Below are 18305 nucleotides of genomic sequence, written 5' to 3' on the forward strand. Positions count from 1 at the left end.
TTCACCTGCTTGCTGCATACAAATCTACTACTGCACATTCACCTAATGTATATAATATATAATGTTCTTCTTCTCTCCCCCTTTTGCACAAGTCGAGGAGCGTATCAGGTTACATTTCACTGCGTGTTATACTTGTATAACTATGCATGTGACGAATAAAGAATCTTGAATTATGAGCAGTGTGCTCATAACTTCATAACTTGAGACTGGAAATATTCATTTGTACCTCTGATGATTTAATTGAATTTCTGTACTTTCTGTGTGTCTAATGAACAGCTGAGGGAAAAAAAGGCATAGATCTTTATAAATGCCACTATGGTGTTTTGAACATGTTACATCATTGAAAGATCTTATGGTGTCACTGGTGCTAATTTCCAACTTGTGGCTGATATCCAACTGTTTGCTCTTCTGGACTTGTGAATTGTTTCAGAATTCTAACAATTTTGAAAGCAAAGTAAAACAGGCAAAGATTCATTACACTGTAACTGAGAACCAAAATGCCAAAAAACATCTTCTTTTCTATGATGAGGAAACTGTAACCCTCCTAAAAGGGAACCATAAAACTAAGGTAATAGCATGTTGCAGCATTTTGGCACTGCTAATTCTTATACTTCTGCTTTTTGGAAATGCACAGTACAATTGGATGGAAACCCAGCTACTTGCAGACAGACAGTGGTATCAGTCAGTTTCTTCAGGGATGATCATTAGCGTAACATCCCCATCCTTTCTTCTCACCAAAACAAAGAGTGAGGTGCTGTGTCTGACGGCATCGCTCACTTCCTGAGTGGTGTGGACAGGCTGTCCATTGATGCCAATGATGACGTCATGATCAGTCATACCTCCCCTGCAGAGATATCAACACCATACCATCAATCACAAGCTGAAAAGGTGTCAAACTCTAAGGAAAACACCAGTAACTTTCACACAAGACAAGCCTGCTCCTGTGTCAGCCCCCCCCCCAAAAAAAACCCTTCACTGATTGTAAATCTCTACACTGGCAGATATTTGCATGTTAGGTATGTACATTTGCTGATCGTCTTGCTGTTGGCAGGATGACAGTAGGTTAGTAGGTTACTAGACTGGCAATCCAAGTTGTCACTGTGAATTGACAGGCTGTGCTGTAATGCTTCGATGTTAGTCAACTGCTGTGTTCTGTGCAAAGCATAAGGCTTCAATGTCATGGGAGGACTATTAAGAATATAGAGTCTAAAGAAAGAGAGAAGGATTCTGTCTTCCATAAAAAAGATGTCAGCATTGCCTTTGGGAAGTGCAAGAATAATGAGTTTAATCTAAAGCCTTGAGAACTGCAAGAAATTTCTTAATCCACCCAGAAAGGCCTCCAAATGCCAGTTCACAGCAGATATTGTTACACTCTGTAAACCAGTACCAAAACAAGTCCCGACTGTGCAGCTTTGCAATAAAAATAAGAAAATACATAAATAAATGAAGAGTGGCCCACAGCTGTGGTATCCAACTTTGAAAAGATTTTGTCATGGCCCTGTGCCTCCCCGGCTAGCCCAGTCTGGCTACAAGTGTTTTTGCCTCTATTGTCCCTTCTCTCTTCCCTCTCGCGCCCAGCACTTCACCGGGGCGGAGTCTCTGTGGGCTCCCGACCCTGGCTCCCGCACCTGCAAACAATCTCTGGTGGTGATCAGCGCTCACACTAGCTCGGTACTTAAGGAGATGGCTGGAGGTGCCTCGTTGCTGGATTACTGTGTAACACTCGTCAGTGTCATTGCAAGTCAAGCTTTCTCTGAGTTTCTCTCGTGCCGCAACTTACCTGTTCTCCTTTCCTGTGCCAGACTTCTTGCCAGCCTGAGGATCACTGTTGGTGAGCTAAAGCCGGAGTCCGAGCTAGCCTGAGCGTCCGTGGAGGATTGTACATAGCCCGTGTGTTCCTTCCCCGTGCCTGTGTTCCTGGAGACCCCTCTTCCCGTGCCCCCCCCCCCTCCCCCCTCCCCCTTGTATATATTCGCACCTGGTGTCTGTTGTAAATAAATAGTGAACCTTTGAGACGGTCTGCCTCTGAGTCTCTCCTGAGCCTGACAGATTTAATCTGTAAAACAGTGTAGCATTTAGGATAACAATAGGAAAGTGTCTACAATAATCTCTACAATGTAGACTTAAAATACAGCAAACAAAACCCATAACATTAAAGCTGCACTGGATATTATATTGAAGAAGCAATGCCTTTCCTGTGTAGTTTATAATGGGAAAGTTACACTCAGATGAATCCCCAGGAAATGTATCACCCAACTCTAAAGACTACGTTAGTATCTTTTAGTAAACTTAGCACAATAATGAGTAAGAAAACTATCACCTGTGATGAATCATAACAAAATATGATAATCAAACTTCTGATAATCAAAGATAATCAGGAGTCATCAAGGTGGATGTGTGTGCATGCATATAAAAAAAGACCTGTTGGCTGAAAAATAGCAATCAACAAGATTCTGGAATAAGTATGGTTATATATGTGACTATTCTTCTCTTCAGAATTGGTAAAGTTCATTTCAATCTGTTGGTTTTCTGGCACAGACCCAGTTTTTAAGCATAGTCCATCATTTTTTTTGTCAGGTTGGAGCCGGGTCTAATGTTAGCCTGCTTTATCCATGGATGTGTGTTTGAGAGCACTGACAAGTCAGAACACTGAATTGTGTCCAAGTTTTAACTGTCTAACTATTGATTTAAGGTGAATCTGAAGAACTTGGATTTATTAAATATTCCACCTACTCTGTGCAATGTTCCAGTGTATGCAGCGGATACAGTGGCAGCTTAGCTGCACTGTACTGGCAGCTAAACAGCAATGTTCTCAAGTTTGAAACCCTTCAATTTTGGAGCTGTTCTTTCTTGGTTGACACCCCCTCAGTCAGTGTGATGTAACACTCGCTTCACTGTTGACAGTGACACTAGTGTTCCAGCCATTTCTAGTTCATGGCAGGCTCAAGCCTTAGTAATTCCTGGGTCTTAAATAATTTTCTCTTATCCGAGGAAGACAGTTTGGGTCTTCTTCCAGACATTGGCAAACTGGAGACACATACAAATAACTTGCACTTATTTACAGTTGTTTGACTGATGATTCTAAGCTTGAATCTAAGTTTGTGGGATGGCCATTTCAACCCTTTTGAAAATTTCTGGACTAGCCAAGTCAATCTATTTAAATTAACTCTAAAATTCTGCCAAGAAAGTGGTCAAATATCCCACCAGAAGCTTATTGATGGCTACTAATAATATCTGGTTAAATTGCAACTTACTAAGGGATATTTAACCAACTATTAGTGGAGGTGAATATATACTTTTCTAACTTATTATAATCATTTTTTTTCCAAGGTGGAATGATTGTACAGCATACATCTTGAAAGACTTGAAAACAAGAACTGGGTGCATAACTTCCATGCCCAGGTTTTAGCATTAAAGTACATATTTGATTTTGCTTTGACATAATGATCTGAGATCTTTTATAAGGTTTCAGAGTGAGACACAGAGCATTGTCAAGTTGACACAGAGCATTGTCACTCTCATGTACCCCTGCACACACTTTGGGAGGAGAAAGAAGAGAGAGGGTGCTGCTATTTGAGCCTGACATCACTCCGAACAGCATTCCTGATGTGATGTTTACAATATGATAATTGCCCTCAATATCAGGTGATAACAGGAAATACCCACAGATCAGAGATATGCATGAATCTCTGGCTCAGTGTGTCAGAGATGGCAGCCATAACTTATAACAATAAACATTTTGAAGCACTGAAAGCACTAATGGCTCTAAAACAAGTGTGTGTCCGAGGCAGCGCCATCTTTTGCCCCCTATTTGTCACATAAACAACACGAGGCAACTCCTTCTCCACTATTCTCACATCGCCTTTTTGTGCTGGAAGTTCTTTACATGTTTGGCTACCACCAGATTAGCCTGCTTTGCAACCCAGCAGCTGGAGTCTCTGTTTTTTTTAAATGTAGATTGTCAGACCTACACTAAGCAACAATGGAAGCTAACAGCTGCAGGTGTTAAGTTGAATATGCTGCATGGATGCTTGACTATGATCTCACTATTAGGGCAGGTTGGTCAGGCAGAAATCTGATGCTTTTCAGAAAATATCCAGAGCTTGATCTCCGGATGCCGAGTTCTAATAGTACATTTCTGCCCCCTACCTATTAATTTTCAAGCTACATGAAATCGCCGTTTTTCACAAAAGAATAAATGTATTGCAGCACAATTCTTACCTGGATGCAGCTGTTCCAGGTATTACCTCATAGATGTAAACACCTGAGCTCACATCTGGAAATTCTGGCTCACGTTCCTTGAGATCTCGGATTAAACTGGACAATCACACAACAACAGAGAAACAGGTTATCCCATTGGTTGAAATTTGTTTCATATCTCATCAAACTTTTTATTTCGAAATGACAAAAGTAATTATAGTTTTATGCAGTATTAAATACATGCCTATATATTTCAAAAGGGCAATAATTAGTACAAAAGGTGTAGTTCAGCTAAACCTCTGAGGGGTTATGCACAAAAGTTATGCTTTTGTGTTTTATATTACCAAACCTACTGAAATTCAGTGTGCAAGACAACATTACAGGAACACCAGATAAGAAATTTGTATTTTTTATTTTTTAATAAAATTGGTCAAAACCATGCATCTATCTTTTTACTTTTATCTGGTTATTTTACTGTTTCTTCATATCTTTGATATCTATATTGTGATATTTACTGATCGATAGGTAATGGTAACTGCACATGCTACTTTTTTTAAACTATAATTCCTATGAAGATGCTTCTTGTCAATTGGCCACTTATTTGATAATATAGACATTTGATATAATAAAGATATTTGTGATTTTCAAAGTAAAAAAAAGGAACTTTTTCCTACTCAGAGTTTTTTTGTGTGATTTTAGATCCGTATGACAAAATGAAAACAAACTGTAAATTCATACATGTGAAGTTGTGCTGAAAAGAATGATGTCAAACAAGGCAACGTAAATAGTCTTCAAAGGTGAAATATAAAGATAAAATCAAAAGTAGTCAAAAACAGCCAATTATACCCTCCAGAGGCTTAAAGATATGCTATCCACAAATAGAAGCAGGTTGTTACTTCAGCATTTTACATGAATCTGCACTTTTGCAGTCAGAGTCTGCTAGCCATTTAAAAAAACAGGAAGGTTTAAGGCACTGGTACTAGCTTCATTTAAAATGCAGGACAGTTTAGGAAAAATGAATTTTCCTTTACTTACGATGGTGTGAGCTGTACCATCCGGACACCTATGAATTTCTTTTTTGGTAGTGAATTTCCTGAGGGGAAATAAACACATATATATGACTTTGTCACTGAATAAATGTTATCATGAACTGAATTCCTGGAGGCTGTGACAAAAACATACGATTCTGCTCACCGCTGGCTTGTCTGTTGTAGGAGTTGGCAAGAAACTGACGTATTCTGTCCACAGGGATGGCAAAAGAAATTCCAGCAGCCACTTTCAGAGTATTTATGCCTATTACATCTCCATCCTGTTAAAAACACAAAATAGAGGGGCAGCTGTGTCTGTGGTCTTCATTGATTTCACAGTTTTGCCTCATGTAGAGAAAGAAACAGCAGTACTGTGTCCTTTTCTTCCACTGCACATAACACAACTCAGTGTCTATTAAGTGTTCTTTTTACCCACAATGCAAATCATCAGTCTTGGTTATTGTCATAACTTATCTGTGTTTTCACAGCAAAGGACGATTAAAAAAAAATGCAGCGTCGGTATGGCAACTATTCTCCTTTAGAAAAAAGCTGCAATTTTCGGGAAGGCAGGCTGGAGGCAGCAACCTCGATAAATGAATATACAATCTGTATCATTTTATTCCATAGTAACAATGCAAAGACCTCCATAATCGGGTCTTGTCCTAAAATATTTTGTGGAAGGCTTAATTTTGAACCTGAGGGAGTAGAGTGAAGATACTGGGTATTAAATAAAACAATATCATGACCTTAGTCCACACAGTCATAAATAAAACAAGAAAATCGCCTACATAGCAGCAAGCATAACAAACATGCAAATGGCCTGGTCTTATCTCTTTACACGTGACAGCACTATAAATCCTCTTACCAAGTTGACAAGCGGTCCACCAGAGTTTCCATACTATGAATAATACAAAAAAACAAAAACATTTTCTTACCCATTGTTCATTAAGAATAAAAACAAATAAAGGCAGTTAAAATGAAAGGCATCAATAGGTTTATAATGCTTATTCACTCACATTTATAATGGCATCAGTTTGGATGTAGTCCATGTCAGAGTCCTTAAAGCCCAGCTCTAGGCTGTTGCGATTGGCAGTGCTGACAATGCCAGTGGTGACAGTGTTCTGCAGAGAGAAAGGGCTTCCTACTGCCACCACAAATTCACCTGGACGCAGGTCTGAGAACTGGCTGAGACGCAGCACGGGCAAGGGACCCTGCGAGTGAGCCACAAAGAGACATGACAGGACCGGCCTAAGGACCACCTTGAACTTAAAAGGCTGGGGAGCCAGATACAGGCACTGTCATAGCAGAGGGGTTTGATCCAAACAGAGGGTGAAAGAGCAGTCCAGGAGGGTAACAGCTTAAAAGAGGGGTGGGGGAACTCCAGGCCTCAAGGGCTGGTGTCCTGCAGGTTTTAGATGTGTCCTTGATCCAACACAGCTGATTTAAATGGCTAAATTAGCTCCTCAACATGTCTTAAAGTTCTGCAGAGGCCTGGTAATGAACTAATCATTTGATTCAGGTGTGTTGACCTAGGGTGAGATCTAAAACATGGTTCGAATCCTATCTCTGGCTTTTCTGTTTGGCGTTTGCATCTTCTCCCTGTGTGGGTTTCTTCTGGGTGATCCAGCTTCCTCTCAAAGTCAAGAGAGAGGTTAATTGGCCATGGATGAAAGGTGAATAAATTGCTGTATGAATATCTAGAGACTGGGCTATGATTGGGAGAAACAACCTGCATAATGTGAACTCGAGTGGTGTTTTGTGATTGGACTTCTGTGCTAACCACATATTTTGGGCACAAGTGTCATTAGTGCATATTGCACCAGGACAGCCTGGGTCACAGGTCGATCATTTTTGTAATTCTATATCAGATCTTTAGTTGCGTGTTCTGGATGCTCAGGTGAAGAGAGAAGCTGAGCTTTAAACTGATCACCACCTGGTCATGAGTTTGGGGGGGGGAACCCAAATATAGTGAGGATTCATTTGGCGCGTCTAGCAAGATCACAAGTACCCACTTCCTGTTGAACTTTGACAGGATGCTGCAGTGGAAGGAATATTTTGATTATCTCCCCAATCCCACTGACATGCCTTTCATAGAGGAAGCAGAGTATGGAGATGAGCGGGGTGACTCACCCACCACTGGGGGTGAGGTCACTTTGGCAGTTAAACAGGCCCTTGATGCCAGTGCCCCTGGCATGTATGAGATTTGCTCTGAATTCCCAAAGGTCCTGGGTGTTGTAGGGCTGTCTTGGTGCCACGCCTATGCAACATCGTGTGGAGATCTGTGCCAATGCCTTTGCATTGGTAGACTAGGGTAATGATTCCCATCTTTGAGTAGAGGGGTGTCCTCTAAATATTGAGAGCTCACACTACTTAGGGTCTCTGGACAGGTCTAAACTAGGGTACTACTGAGGAGAGTCTGTCCGTTAGTCAAACCTAGATTCAAGAGGAACAATGTGTTTTTTGTCCTGGCTTTTATCCTCTTGAGATATTCGAGTGCGGAATTTGCCCAACCAGTCTGCATGTTTTTTGTGGACTTGGAGAAGGTGTTTGACGTCATCCCTTGGGGGATCCCATTGGAGGCACTTTGAAAATATGGACTGTTTTGAAGAAAGAACTTGGTTGCATTGACGACAATGAGTTGGACTTGTTTCTAGTGGCTGTTGGACTTCGCTGGGGCTGCCCTTTGACACAAATTCTGTTTGTAACTTTTATAGACAGAATTTGTAGGTGGATTTTGTCTCTGCTTTTTGTGTTTATGTTGGCTTTACCAGGTGGTGGCCTCCAGCTTGCAGTGGAACAGTTCATTGCTGAGAAGCAGCAGGAATGAGAATCAGCACCTCCGAGGAGGAGTTTAAGTATGGGTCCGGCAAGAAACCGTGAAGGAGACACAGCAAATGGACCATGGCAGATTCTAATGCTAGCTTCTGCAATAAATGGCCTGCATTTGTATAGCGCTTTACTTAGTCCCTAAGGACCCCAAAGCGCTTCACACTACATTCAGTCATTCACCCATTCACACACACATTCACACACTGGTGATCGCAAGCTACATTGTAGCTACCCTGGGGTGAGGCTGCCGGACACTGGCGCCACCGGGCCCTCTGACCACTACCAGTAGTCAAACATGGGGTTAGTATCTTGGCGTGCAGCCTGGAGCAGCCTGGGATTGAACCACCGACCTTCTGGTTAGTGGCTGACCTGCTCTGCCACCTGAGCTACAGCCACTTGTTGAGCCAATAGCCTCAGAAGATATGAGTTGCCCACTAAACCTGAGATAAACCAGTAATAAAACTGTTATACTTTTTTGTAAGGTTTCCACTGGTGAAATGATCCTTCCTCTGTGAAATTCAACTCATTCAGAGACCAGCTGTTTATGGTCTCTCAAAACTAGTTCTGCAAGCAAAAATCATGTTGCTGAATTTTAGAAAATCTTCCACTGCACAACTTGTTCCAGTCACTCACTTGTTCAAACATTATTATTAGCAGTTTTCTTCTTTTTCTGTCGAGATTTCTGTTGATGTTGATGAAGGTTAACTGTCACTGGTTGGAAAAGGTTGCCAAAGTCCTACGGTGGAAATGAGTGTTTAAAATGCATTTTTTAATACAAAAACATTTAGTTGTACGCCAAACTAAAATATGCTTCAGCTTGACTCTGCCTGGTTCCTCCTTTGCCAGGCTCATGCCATTTATCTCTAGTGTGAATTGTAATGCTTAATTTAATTTATAGCTGCACCTCCTGGGGTATAGGCTCTTATGTTACAACAAATATGCCTTTTAGGCAAGCTTTAGAACCCCTTCTACAAAGAATGTATCACAGAGTGTTAAAGCATTGTACAACTGTCACCACTCCCAGGTTTTTAAAAAGAGAAAACTCCTTCAGCTTTAAAGCAGTTAAATCCAGTGATGCTTCTCGTTAACTTCTGCTGATCTTGAGGTGTTCCTGTATTCAGATCAGCCCTAAAGATGTTAATCATGTGCTTCACACTAAGTGCCGTCTCACTGAAGTGGTTGGGAATAGAGCACCTGCTACCATACAAAGCAGCCAGTTCTGTATGAGCAAGTCTAAGTTGGAACATGTTTTATTCAAAACCGCTCTTGTAAGTATACACACAAAAAATAGCTGGGGCTTTGAATTCATGATACATGAACAAATAGCACCCCAAAGGAATTCAGTCTGCAAATTGGCCATGTTAAGGAACAGAGTCTAATTTTGGTAGGCAAAGGCCCTTGATGACTCTCTCCCTGGATTTCTCACTGCTTTGTGTGCAGGATTAATACACTTTGATGTTAGCCTCTGATGACAAGCTACTCAGCAAGAGGAAACGCACCACTGATTTTGCCTTAAACCTTTGGGGAGCCCCACAAAAACAGCAGGACACTCACATCTGGATCGATTTTGATGAGAGCGATGTCCATCTTCTGATCCACATCCCTGACCGCAGCATCATAATGCACGCCACTTTTCAACTCAACTTTTATCCGCTGTTTGTTGGTAAGCACGTGAGCATTTGTGACAATCCAGCCATCCTCTGAAACTATAAACCCAGAGCCACTCGACACAGAGACCTCCTCACTGGAAAATGGCACTCTGGCAATAAAAAAAGATTAATAGAAGAGGTCATTTTGCATCTAAAAGAGCATTTTGAAATGCTACTTAATTTTTCTGCTTTGGTTTGGTTTACCTTTGAAAAAGCTCCAGGTGTACCACAGCTGGGACAATCTTATCCACCACATCTGCAATGAAGTTAAACTTGTAGCGTATACTTCCCGGATGCTGTGCCCCTTTTAGTATAAAAGAAAAGGCATAAAAGTTTTCAAAAAATTTTCTTTAATAGAAAAATGAAATCTTAAAACTTAAATAGACTTTATTTCCAAAACAGTCATGTATCGTTTAAAAGAAAGTGGGGCTGTAAAAATGGCTCCTTAGTCCATTAGTCCATTTTGGTCAACATCAAGCAACTTGTATAAGGGTTGAAGCAAATATATATACAAAAATCCTCATAATGAATGGTAGCACACTGTTTAATGTTAACCATGTTATAACCTAGATAAGATATTTAGGTTTGTCACAAAATCAACCCAGACACCAAGCCAGCCAGTATGACAAAAACACAATAGGAAGGGGCAGGACTCAGTGGTTAACAGCAACTTAACTTTAAAAAGAACTCCAGAAATTGTCTGCTGGTAAACTAATCATGCATGGTTCTCTTAGACAGGTGAAATAAATAAATAACTACTAAGCAACTCAGAATCTAGATGCTTCTATTAGTCAATCATTAGATACTTCATCTCATAGTAAAAACACTCATACAAAGAGCTGGAAGCAACAAACATCTTCAGCTTCTGTTAATGTTTGGTCGAACCTAGTTATTACTAGGTTAAGTTCATTACTGGCTTGTCTTATTAATGAAGCCTTTTATAGATTTTTCATTTGAGCAGTAAAGCTTTTTTATGAGTATGTTTTTAGGGTTTTGTCATTTTAGAGACGTCTTAACTAGATCGAATGCAGTCATTTACTTGTTATTAAGTTGACTGCACTTTTGCTGCCATTAGAGAAGCCAAGATGGGAGAAAAGGACATTATCTGCCCTGCAGTTGTTTTGCTGTGTCCGTGTTTCCTGGCCCTCCGCCAGAACACCTACACCTGTATGAACTAGTTTACTCAGTCTCCTATTCAGAATTCCAACATTTATATCAACACTTTTGCTTTGCGTGTCTCTGAATCTGTGTATCATGTGACATGAAGATAATAGTTTCATTTACAATTCTTTCCTTATCAGACTTACAGAATACTTATCAGGCAAGTACTGGCACATTATTACTCCACTCAGAGCTTGTATGGTTTTTATTATTAGTGGGATCACAGGCTTACTGCAAACACAAACATCTTCATTGGTTTATACAAAAGCACACACAATACCCACCCATATGTTTTGCTAGTATAGATTAGAAGCTTCCTATTAATCTGACATCAAATAAGTCTGATGCTTGAGTGCTCATGAAAGGAAATGGAATTTAGCCTGCTTTGGAAAACAGTATTTTCCTCACTTGGGGGCAATATCTCCCAAGTTCTCCTTAGCTCGGTAAACAAACTTGTTGGTCTGAAGCTGCCAGGTTCTTGAGCTGATGCCGTGTTCGTTTGCACAAACAAACTTGTCTGTGCAGAAATGGTCTTAAATGCAAATGACAGTCTGTGTTTTTGCCAAAAGCTACTTTGGCAAAATGCCAACTATTTCTGCCTCTGAAAGCTCTTCCAAAAAAATCAAGAGTGAGCTCTGCACTGACAGGATAAATTTGTAGCTTTCAGTATCCTCTCAATTACACAAATGACACACAGCATTGCCAGCTTGCGTGTCCCTCCATCTTCCATCAAATGAATACAGCTTACGTTTGATGCTAATCTGCTATTAAATTTTCATATTGTCATCACACATTAAATTCAACATTTCTATTACAAATTTATACTGTAAATTATGTTTGTTAAACATTTTGGGGGCCTTTTTATGGCTTTATTTTTGATAGGGATGACTATCAGGACTATCAGGCTAACAGGAAAGCGGAGGAAAGACATGGGGGGTCGGACTCAAACCAGCTGCTCTTAGCCGTGCGGCATATGGTCTCCTCCTCATCCCAGTGAGCTAAATTAAAAAAAACCAACCAGTAAATTATGGTTGGTTTTTTTTGTTTTTTTAGCAGAAATTGTTCTTCGGCACTTCAAAAAAGTTGTAAAGTGAAAATTACATGCATTACCTGATGAACAGGGCTGTGTGATATAACCAGAATCTCATATCCCGATAAAAGACATTTCTCATCCCGACAACGATGTATATGGCAAAAAAGTGCTTTTTCTGTAAATTACGTGAATCTCGGGCAGCTCGACTTGTGTGAAGTGTTTTCAGCTGGACATTGTGTACCTGGAGTCGAGTGTTTTGACCGATGCACGAAACTATGTATTGTTAGATATAAGTTGTAACGGCCGCAATTTTCTTTGTGAGTATTTATTACATGGTGTGCTGTGGGGAAAAGCCTGTTCTAACGTTTGAGTGTAAGGTTTATTTTGAGCACCTGACGGCTCTTCTTTTGCTTCTCATCCGTAAACTCTCTCCATACTCTTTCATGTGATTTTTGCGTATGTGGTAGAAGAGGTTTGTCATGTTTGACTCTGTGGTGGGGACCAGTTTGAAGCATAATTTCCATAGTACAGTTTTCTGGTCCGTGTCAGACTTTTCATAACCAAGCCATGTCCATGCTACAGAGGTAGCCCCTCGTTTAGGAATAAGGTCCTCGATTTGTTTTGACTGGTCCTTCTGTTTGGAGCTACCTGTTTCTGCCTCATCTTTAATGGCTATGCTGGTATTCTCTGCGCCTGCATCCATGTGGTGACCATCCAAACAATGAAAAAAATAAAATAAACAGTGTATCCAATATATTTCATCATATCGCACAGCCCTACTGATGAAGTAGTTTAACCTTTTGTTAGACCTGAAATATACAAATGAAAATGAAAGCAATGTAAATTTAAAATAGCTTCCATCTAGAAATTTGGATCCATAGTGTTGGGGCCATTATGCTGGCATAGTTTTACAAGATTACAGCAAATCACTGCAAAGATCTCATCCGTCACTCACATGCTATGACTTAAGCAATTACAACTCTCAACCCAACTGAATGATGTTTTAGATGGCACTCTCTATCATCGTAGTCATTATCAGCAAAACATCAAATGACAAAGTATCTTGAAGGGATGTGATTCCATCCTCCAGTTTCAGTCATGTTTTATTCATGTAACTTAAAGTGCTTTATAAGCCACTAAAGATATGCTCCTCTGTAAATAACGCCCATATTACCTGGTATTCTACACACAGCCAGTAAGGAACACAAATAGTTCAAGAGTCAAGTGAGCACTTTCTGTTTAGTTGATGCTCTTTCTCTCTCTCTCACATACACACACACACAATCTTCATCTTGTATCAACAGAAATAGCAGCTGTAAATATGCCAAGATTTCTCGCCTGTCTGTTTCCTGATCACCTTGGTTACAGCAGAGGAAGGTGATGAAATGTAGCGACAGGACTCCCGACATACACACTGTTATCTGCAAGTCATAGGGCAGCACTGTCCTCATTTTATCTTATGTAGACTGCTAGCAGTGAGGTTATCAGCAATTTCTGATATAAACTTTAAATTCACTTCACATTTTACTTTACCCAAGTGCTAGTTACTATCAGAATATTCAATTTAATATATTAGCTAAGTCCTAGTATTAGTCACTAATGTGTGCTTATGATCAAGTGGCATATTTGGCATTTTATATTAATGATTAGAGCAAAAGAGAAGGCATAGACTCTATAGAAAAGATGGATGTAACTTTGAGGTCTGAAGTCTGAAACCAAAGTACAATTGACTTAAACCTGCTTTCTTTATAATGGCCAGTAGGGGGCCACAATTGTTGTTGCAAAAAAACCTTGCAGAAAATTCTTCAACTAGTAGTTTCAATTCTTATTAAATACAAAATTAATTACATTTATTTGATAATATTGTCATCAACGTCATGTGCCACCTATAGGTTGTATTAATGGGACTTATAAGCAGCACTGAGGTGCAGTAGTTAGCAATGTCACTTCACAAAAAGAGAAGCTCCACCAATCAGTGGAATTACTGACTCAAAGAGATATTGTGAGGCTGAGCATTCCTTCTTGGAACGGTTATGCCCAGGACCTAGTAGCTGTATGACCTTTCTGCGTGGAGTTTGGATGTTCTCCCTGAGCCTGAGACTCTCCACAGGTTGTCTAGCCTCCTCTCACAGTCCAAACACATACAATGTAAGGTTAGTCAGTGAGTCTAAAATGACAACTGGTTAGCCATTTATGTGATATTAGGTTTAAATCTGGTGCAAAGTTCACAGAACTCTTGGACTGAAAACTTGGACTGTCTTCAAAAATTTCTCTGAGACTAAATGAACTCGTACATCTGATGATGAACAATAAGACTGTGGATATATGGCAACGTAAGGGGATTCAGTATGTGGAAGACTGTTATGAAAATGAACATTTTGTGTTGCAAATGCAATCTCCCCAACAAGCATTGTGATCTTTTTTAGAGCAAGCACAGGCCCTGAAATTGCTATGACTGATGCAGAGACTTGTTCATCACAATACAGGGCAAAAATGTATTTCTAAAGCATGATCTGTGTTACAGAATCAGAGTCCAAAGCCAGCTTTGCAAAAATCAAGAGTGAAGACATAAACTTATGAACGCTTCGGGTCAGATTTATGCTATAATAGTTTGTCAGCTACAGTTAATTCCAGACTTGCCTTTATCAGCTCACCTCACTCCACAGAAATTACATAAATCCAAACCTAAATTTTCAGATGTATTTTAAGTGTGGTTGACAAGCTACATTAGTCTGTTTTGTATTGGAGCATTCTGGTATGCATGACAGTCTAAATAAAGATTTTAATAAGATAAACAGTAGCTTAAGGCTAGATCAGTCCTGATGCTGGAAATATAACAACAGAAGTCATCCAGTGTGCTAACATATACATGTTTAGATTGCGTAAGAATCATTTTATTTTTGAAATATTATTGTGACAGCTATACAGAGGGTTGCAGGAATTATCATCACAAAGTTCATTCACTGGTGTAGCTGGCTTTTGAAAAGACAGACCTTTCACTGGGCAGCAGTTGGTAGTAGTGACACATAAAGAAATCTAGTTATAGTAGGCCAATATAGACAGTGAAGCCTTTGCTAAAGAAAAAGTTCTACTTAAGACTACATGTAAATTTCTGGGGTAGTTTAAGCGTGGCTGTACTACACCATGGTAACAAAGAATAAAACAGTGATGGCCCGTCCACAGCCACTTTCATCGAAGGCACATTACTTGCTGCACTGACAGTGAACATTAAATACTGAATGTAGACTGAAAGTGTGGGACCATCTTAAAGGAATTTCTTGGGATACTAAGCTGTCTATTTAGAAAGGTCTTCCGGGTTAAACCCACAAGACAAAAGATTTCAATTTGAGATATACAGACAGGTGAAAAAGGAAAAGACTCAACTAGGGTAGTTGAGTCTTTGCAGTTTTGTTCCATGCTACGCACAAGACCTTTTGATGCAGGCAACTGCAAGCGACAAATAAAGGCATTCATTCATTCATTCATTCATTCATCTCTGCTTAGCATTTTGTTACATTTCATGATGCATGCTGGGGAAAACTGAGTGTCCCCATCTCCACTTCTTCCATTAAATAAATGGCAGATACCAGACACAAGAGTTTCCTCTGTTTAGGGTAAATCTAATTGGATGTGAATGGATTACTTTGTGCTGTGCAGCCTTCCTTTGTGATATATTCTGATTTATACCGTTCTACTCACATGCCACAAAGGAGGTCACATATCTATGATGCCAGTATCTGAGCAAAGTGAAGGCTATATTTAATCCTTCTGACAGGGATATTCCCATCTCCTTTTTGCTATATTTTATATTTTACGGCCTCATCTACATTGTCAGTGCTCAGGGATTTGCATAAACCAGCTTGCATAGGCGAGCAGTTGGAGGTCTAATGCATGATGTATTCTCTCACCTCTTTGGAAGGCTGTGATAAAACGTGCAACTGAAAATGGATAGGACAGGAAGGGAAAATGAAGAGGATATATTTGGGTGGCAGTGTGGTGCTGGGTTTCTCTCAGGAGAACGAAAAGCCATCAGTGGAGAATTTGAGAATGCACTGTTTTATGTCGCATGAATATGCAGAACATTATGAGGCTCCCTATATCAGCATATTCCAGGAAGACAACTTTTCCCAAGGTAGATGATTTTGAGTCCGACACATTCTGGGGAATGACTTATTAGCTTTATGAGTGAAATTAAAAAGCACAGGTGATGATGAGTGGCCACGAACCACAGAAATAGAAAAATCTGAGATTTACAGCAATCTTCAGCGTCACAGGAGCAGCAACAGACCAGCTGAGGCTTAACATTTGAATAAATCCAAGAAATGTGAATCCTATACCCCCCATAATGCAACAGCAGTCACTGCTTTTCTTTAGATGACTTTGCCAGATGTCTATTTAACGCTTGCTAAGAAGATACCACTCTCTCCCCCTAAATTTGGCTAAAAAGTGAAGGAAAATCGTTGCCTCCTCAACACCTCTGCAAACTCCTTTGACAATTTATGGATTAGAACTCAGAATCTTCTTGCTATGCAGCAGCAGTACTAACCATTGTGTCATCACTAGTATGTGGGAACAGTATGTTTTGATTGTCCACGGGGCCATACAAATAATATCACCAGGCAACACACAATGAGAAGACCTACCATCCCAGGAGAGACAAGAGTTTTGTAGTTATGTAAGCACCTAAGTGGAACTCCCACACACACTTTCCCCAGAAATATTTATTAAATCACAGCATTTCTGTCTGTCTAACTAATTAAAAAAATTCTCAGCAGTAAGTGGGCAGAATTTTGTCCTCCAGTGCATTTGATCTGCCACTCATTTTTAAAAGTTCCAACTCTGAACCCAGTTTAAGCTGATTTTAGCCCTGATGTTTATACAGTAGACCATTTTGACATCTAGTCAGCAGAAACTGGCTCAGTGGGTTACTGAACCGTTTTCTGAGGTTGAGTCGTTAATTCGGGCTCCAACCAGTCCAGTTTGGGAGTCTCATTCTTTATGATCTACATGCTTGATTTGGCCAAGAATTTACACCAAATGCCCTTCCTGACACAACACTCCCCATTTACCCTGGCTTAGGACTGGCACTAGGAGTTCACTGGCTTGTTGCCCTCCTGTTCTTGGGTTTATCAGAAGATGGATACATTGTGGTCATAAATGGATGGTTGATGGGGTAAGAGGCTTGTCCAGAAAATTTCACCAAAAACTCAACATGGTGCTAAACTGGGTGACATCACTGTATCCATCTTTTATACACAGTGTATAATAGCAGCAGAACTTGTGCATTGTCAGAAACACTGGTGTTAAGGAAAGATATGCTGTTCAACATCATTACCTTTTTAAAGTCTAGAGACCTCAACTGTGTACTTGTAAGAAAAGTCCCCAAGTTCATATGTGAAAACTGATTGCTATTACACAGCTATAGCATTGCTTATACTACTCTATTAACGCCACTGCATAATTTAGTTCATCTTTATCAAACTATTAACCCTTAATTAGCAGAAAAGTATAACGTAAAGAGAAACAGAAGTATGAGGATGCATTTTTAATTTGGTTCATTATCGGTTTTATGTAAAAAACAAAACAAACAAAAAAAACCCCTCTGTGCAGCAGAAGTAGGTTACCCCCTTTGTTTAGAGGCTACTCATCACGCGTCAGGACATGCACTCTGGCTTCTCTGAAATCACTTATATGTTACTTTCCCTGCTCCACAGAAAATGTTGTCATAAGATCATTCTTCAGTATTATTCACAGTTTTAACTTTAACAATTGCTGTTTCATATCAGTTATACACAGATCTCTTTTTAAAGAAAAAAGGAAAGAAAGAGGAAAACAACAAAGATGGGATATTAGACCAAAGCTAATATCCCACAGCTTACCAGAGTCACACCGACCCCTCTGGATTAAAAACACTGGGGAGGTCTCTCTGAGCTCGGCTCTCCTGTTCTCGGCTCTCAGGCGGCAGATGCTGGGGTACGTCCTGCCGTCGCTGCCACACACCGGGCCGGAGGAGGCACACACGCACAGGCTGTGGAACCCTCCGGTTTTCCCCGGGCCTGAGTCGCACCGTAGCCCGTTACCGCAGGACAGGTGGCCGCTGCTGCGCTTCCCGCACGCTTCACCTTCCCCGGCCGCACACACCACGCAGCAGCCGCAGGCGTCCTTCACCTGGCCGTAGTAACACGCGTGCGGTGGGGCAGGACACTGAGAGGAGGCACACACCTGTGGGCAGGTTTGTCTTTCTCTTAGCAGGCCTGTATGGACTGCAGAGAACACGAGCGTGAGGTAAGCGAGACTCTTCATCGTGTGAAGAATCAGTTTGCAGCAGTCTCTGTGCTCTTAAACAGGCTGCAGGTGTAATGCACCTAAACGGAGCTGCTCTTCTTACAGCCCCCAACACTGATG

General features: G+C 40.5%; 1 protein-coding gene across 1 annotated transcript; it reads right to left on the reverse strand.

Annotated features, from left to right (window-relative positions):
- Window positions 1-678: 678 nt before the first annotated feature.
- Window positions 679-18203, reverse strand: htra4 (HtrA serine peptidase 4). The gene is made up of 9 exons (XM_063490341.1): window positions 17780-18203; window positions 9911-10010; window positions 9612-9816; window positions 6245-6439; window positions 6094-6126; window positions 5395-5509; window positions 5236-5293; window positions 4222-4317; window positions 679-844 (listed from the first exon to the last, which is right to left on the reverse strand). The coding sequence occupies exons 1-9, from the start codon at window positions 18201-18203 to the stop codon at window positions 679-681; spliced, it is 1392 nt and encodes a 463-aa protein (XP_063346411.1).
- Between the last annotated feature and the right edge of the window lie 102 nt (window positions 18204-18305).

This window comes from Pelmatolapia mariae, linkage group LG12, assembly GCF_036321145.2.
Source record: "Pelmatolapia mariae isolate MD_Pm_ZW linkage group LG12, Pm_UMD_F_2, whole genome shotgun sequence".
In the NCBI taxonomy this organism is placed as follows: Eukaryota; Metazoa; Chordata; class Actinopteri; order Cichliformes; family Cichlidae; genus Pelmatolapia; species Pelmatolapia mariae.

Bases quoted from the DNA above. Each gene is read 5' to 3' on its own strand.
- htra4 (XM_063490341.1), bottom strand. From the start codon at position 18,203: ATGAAGAGTCTCGCTTACCTCACGCTCGTGTTCTCTGCAGTCCATACA. The intron at 6,127-6,244 runs GTGAGTGAATAA...TATTATTCATAG, and splicing joins AAACTGATGCCATTATAAAT to TATGGAAACTCTGGTGGACC. The intron at 4,318-5,235 runs GTAAGTAAAGGA...GTGATTGTCCAG, and splicing joins ATGGTACAGCTCACACCATC to TTTAATCCGAGATCTCAAGG.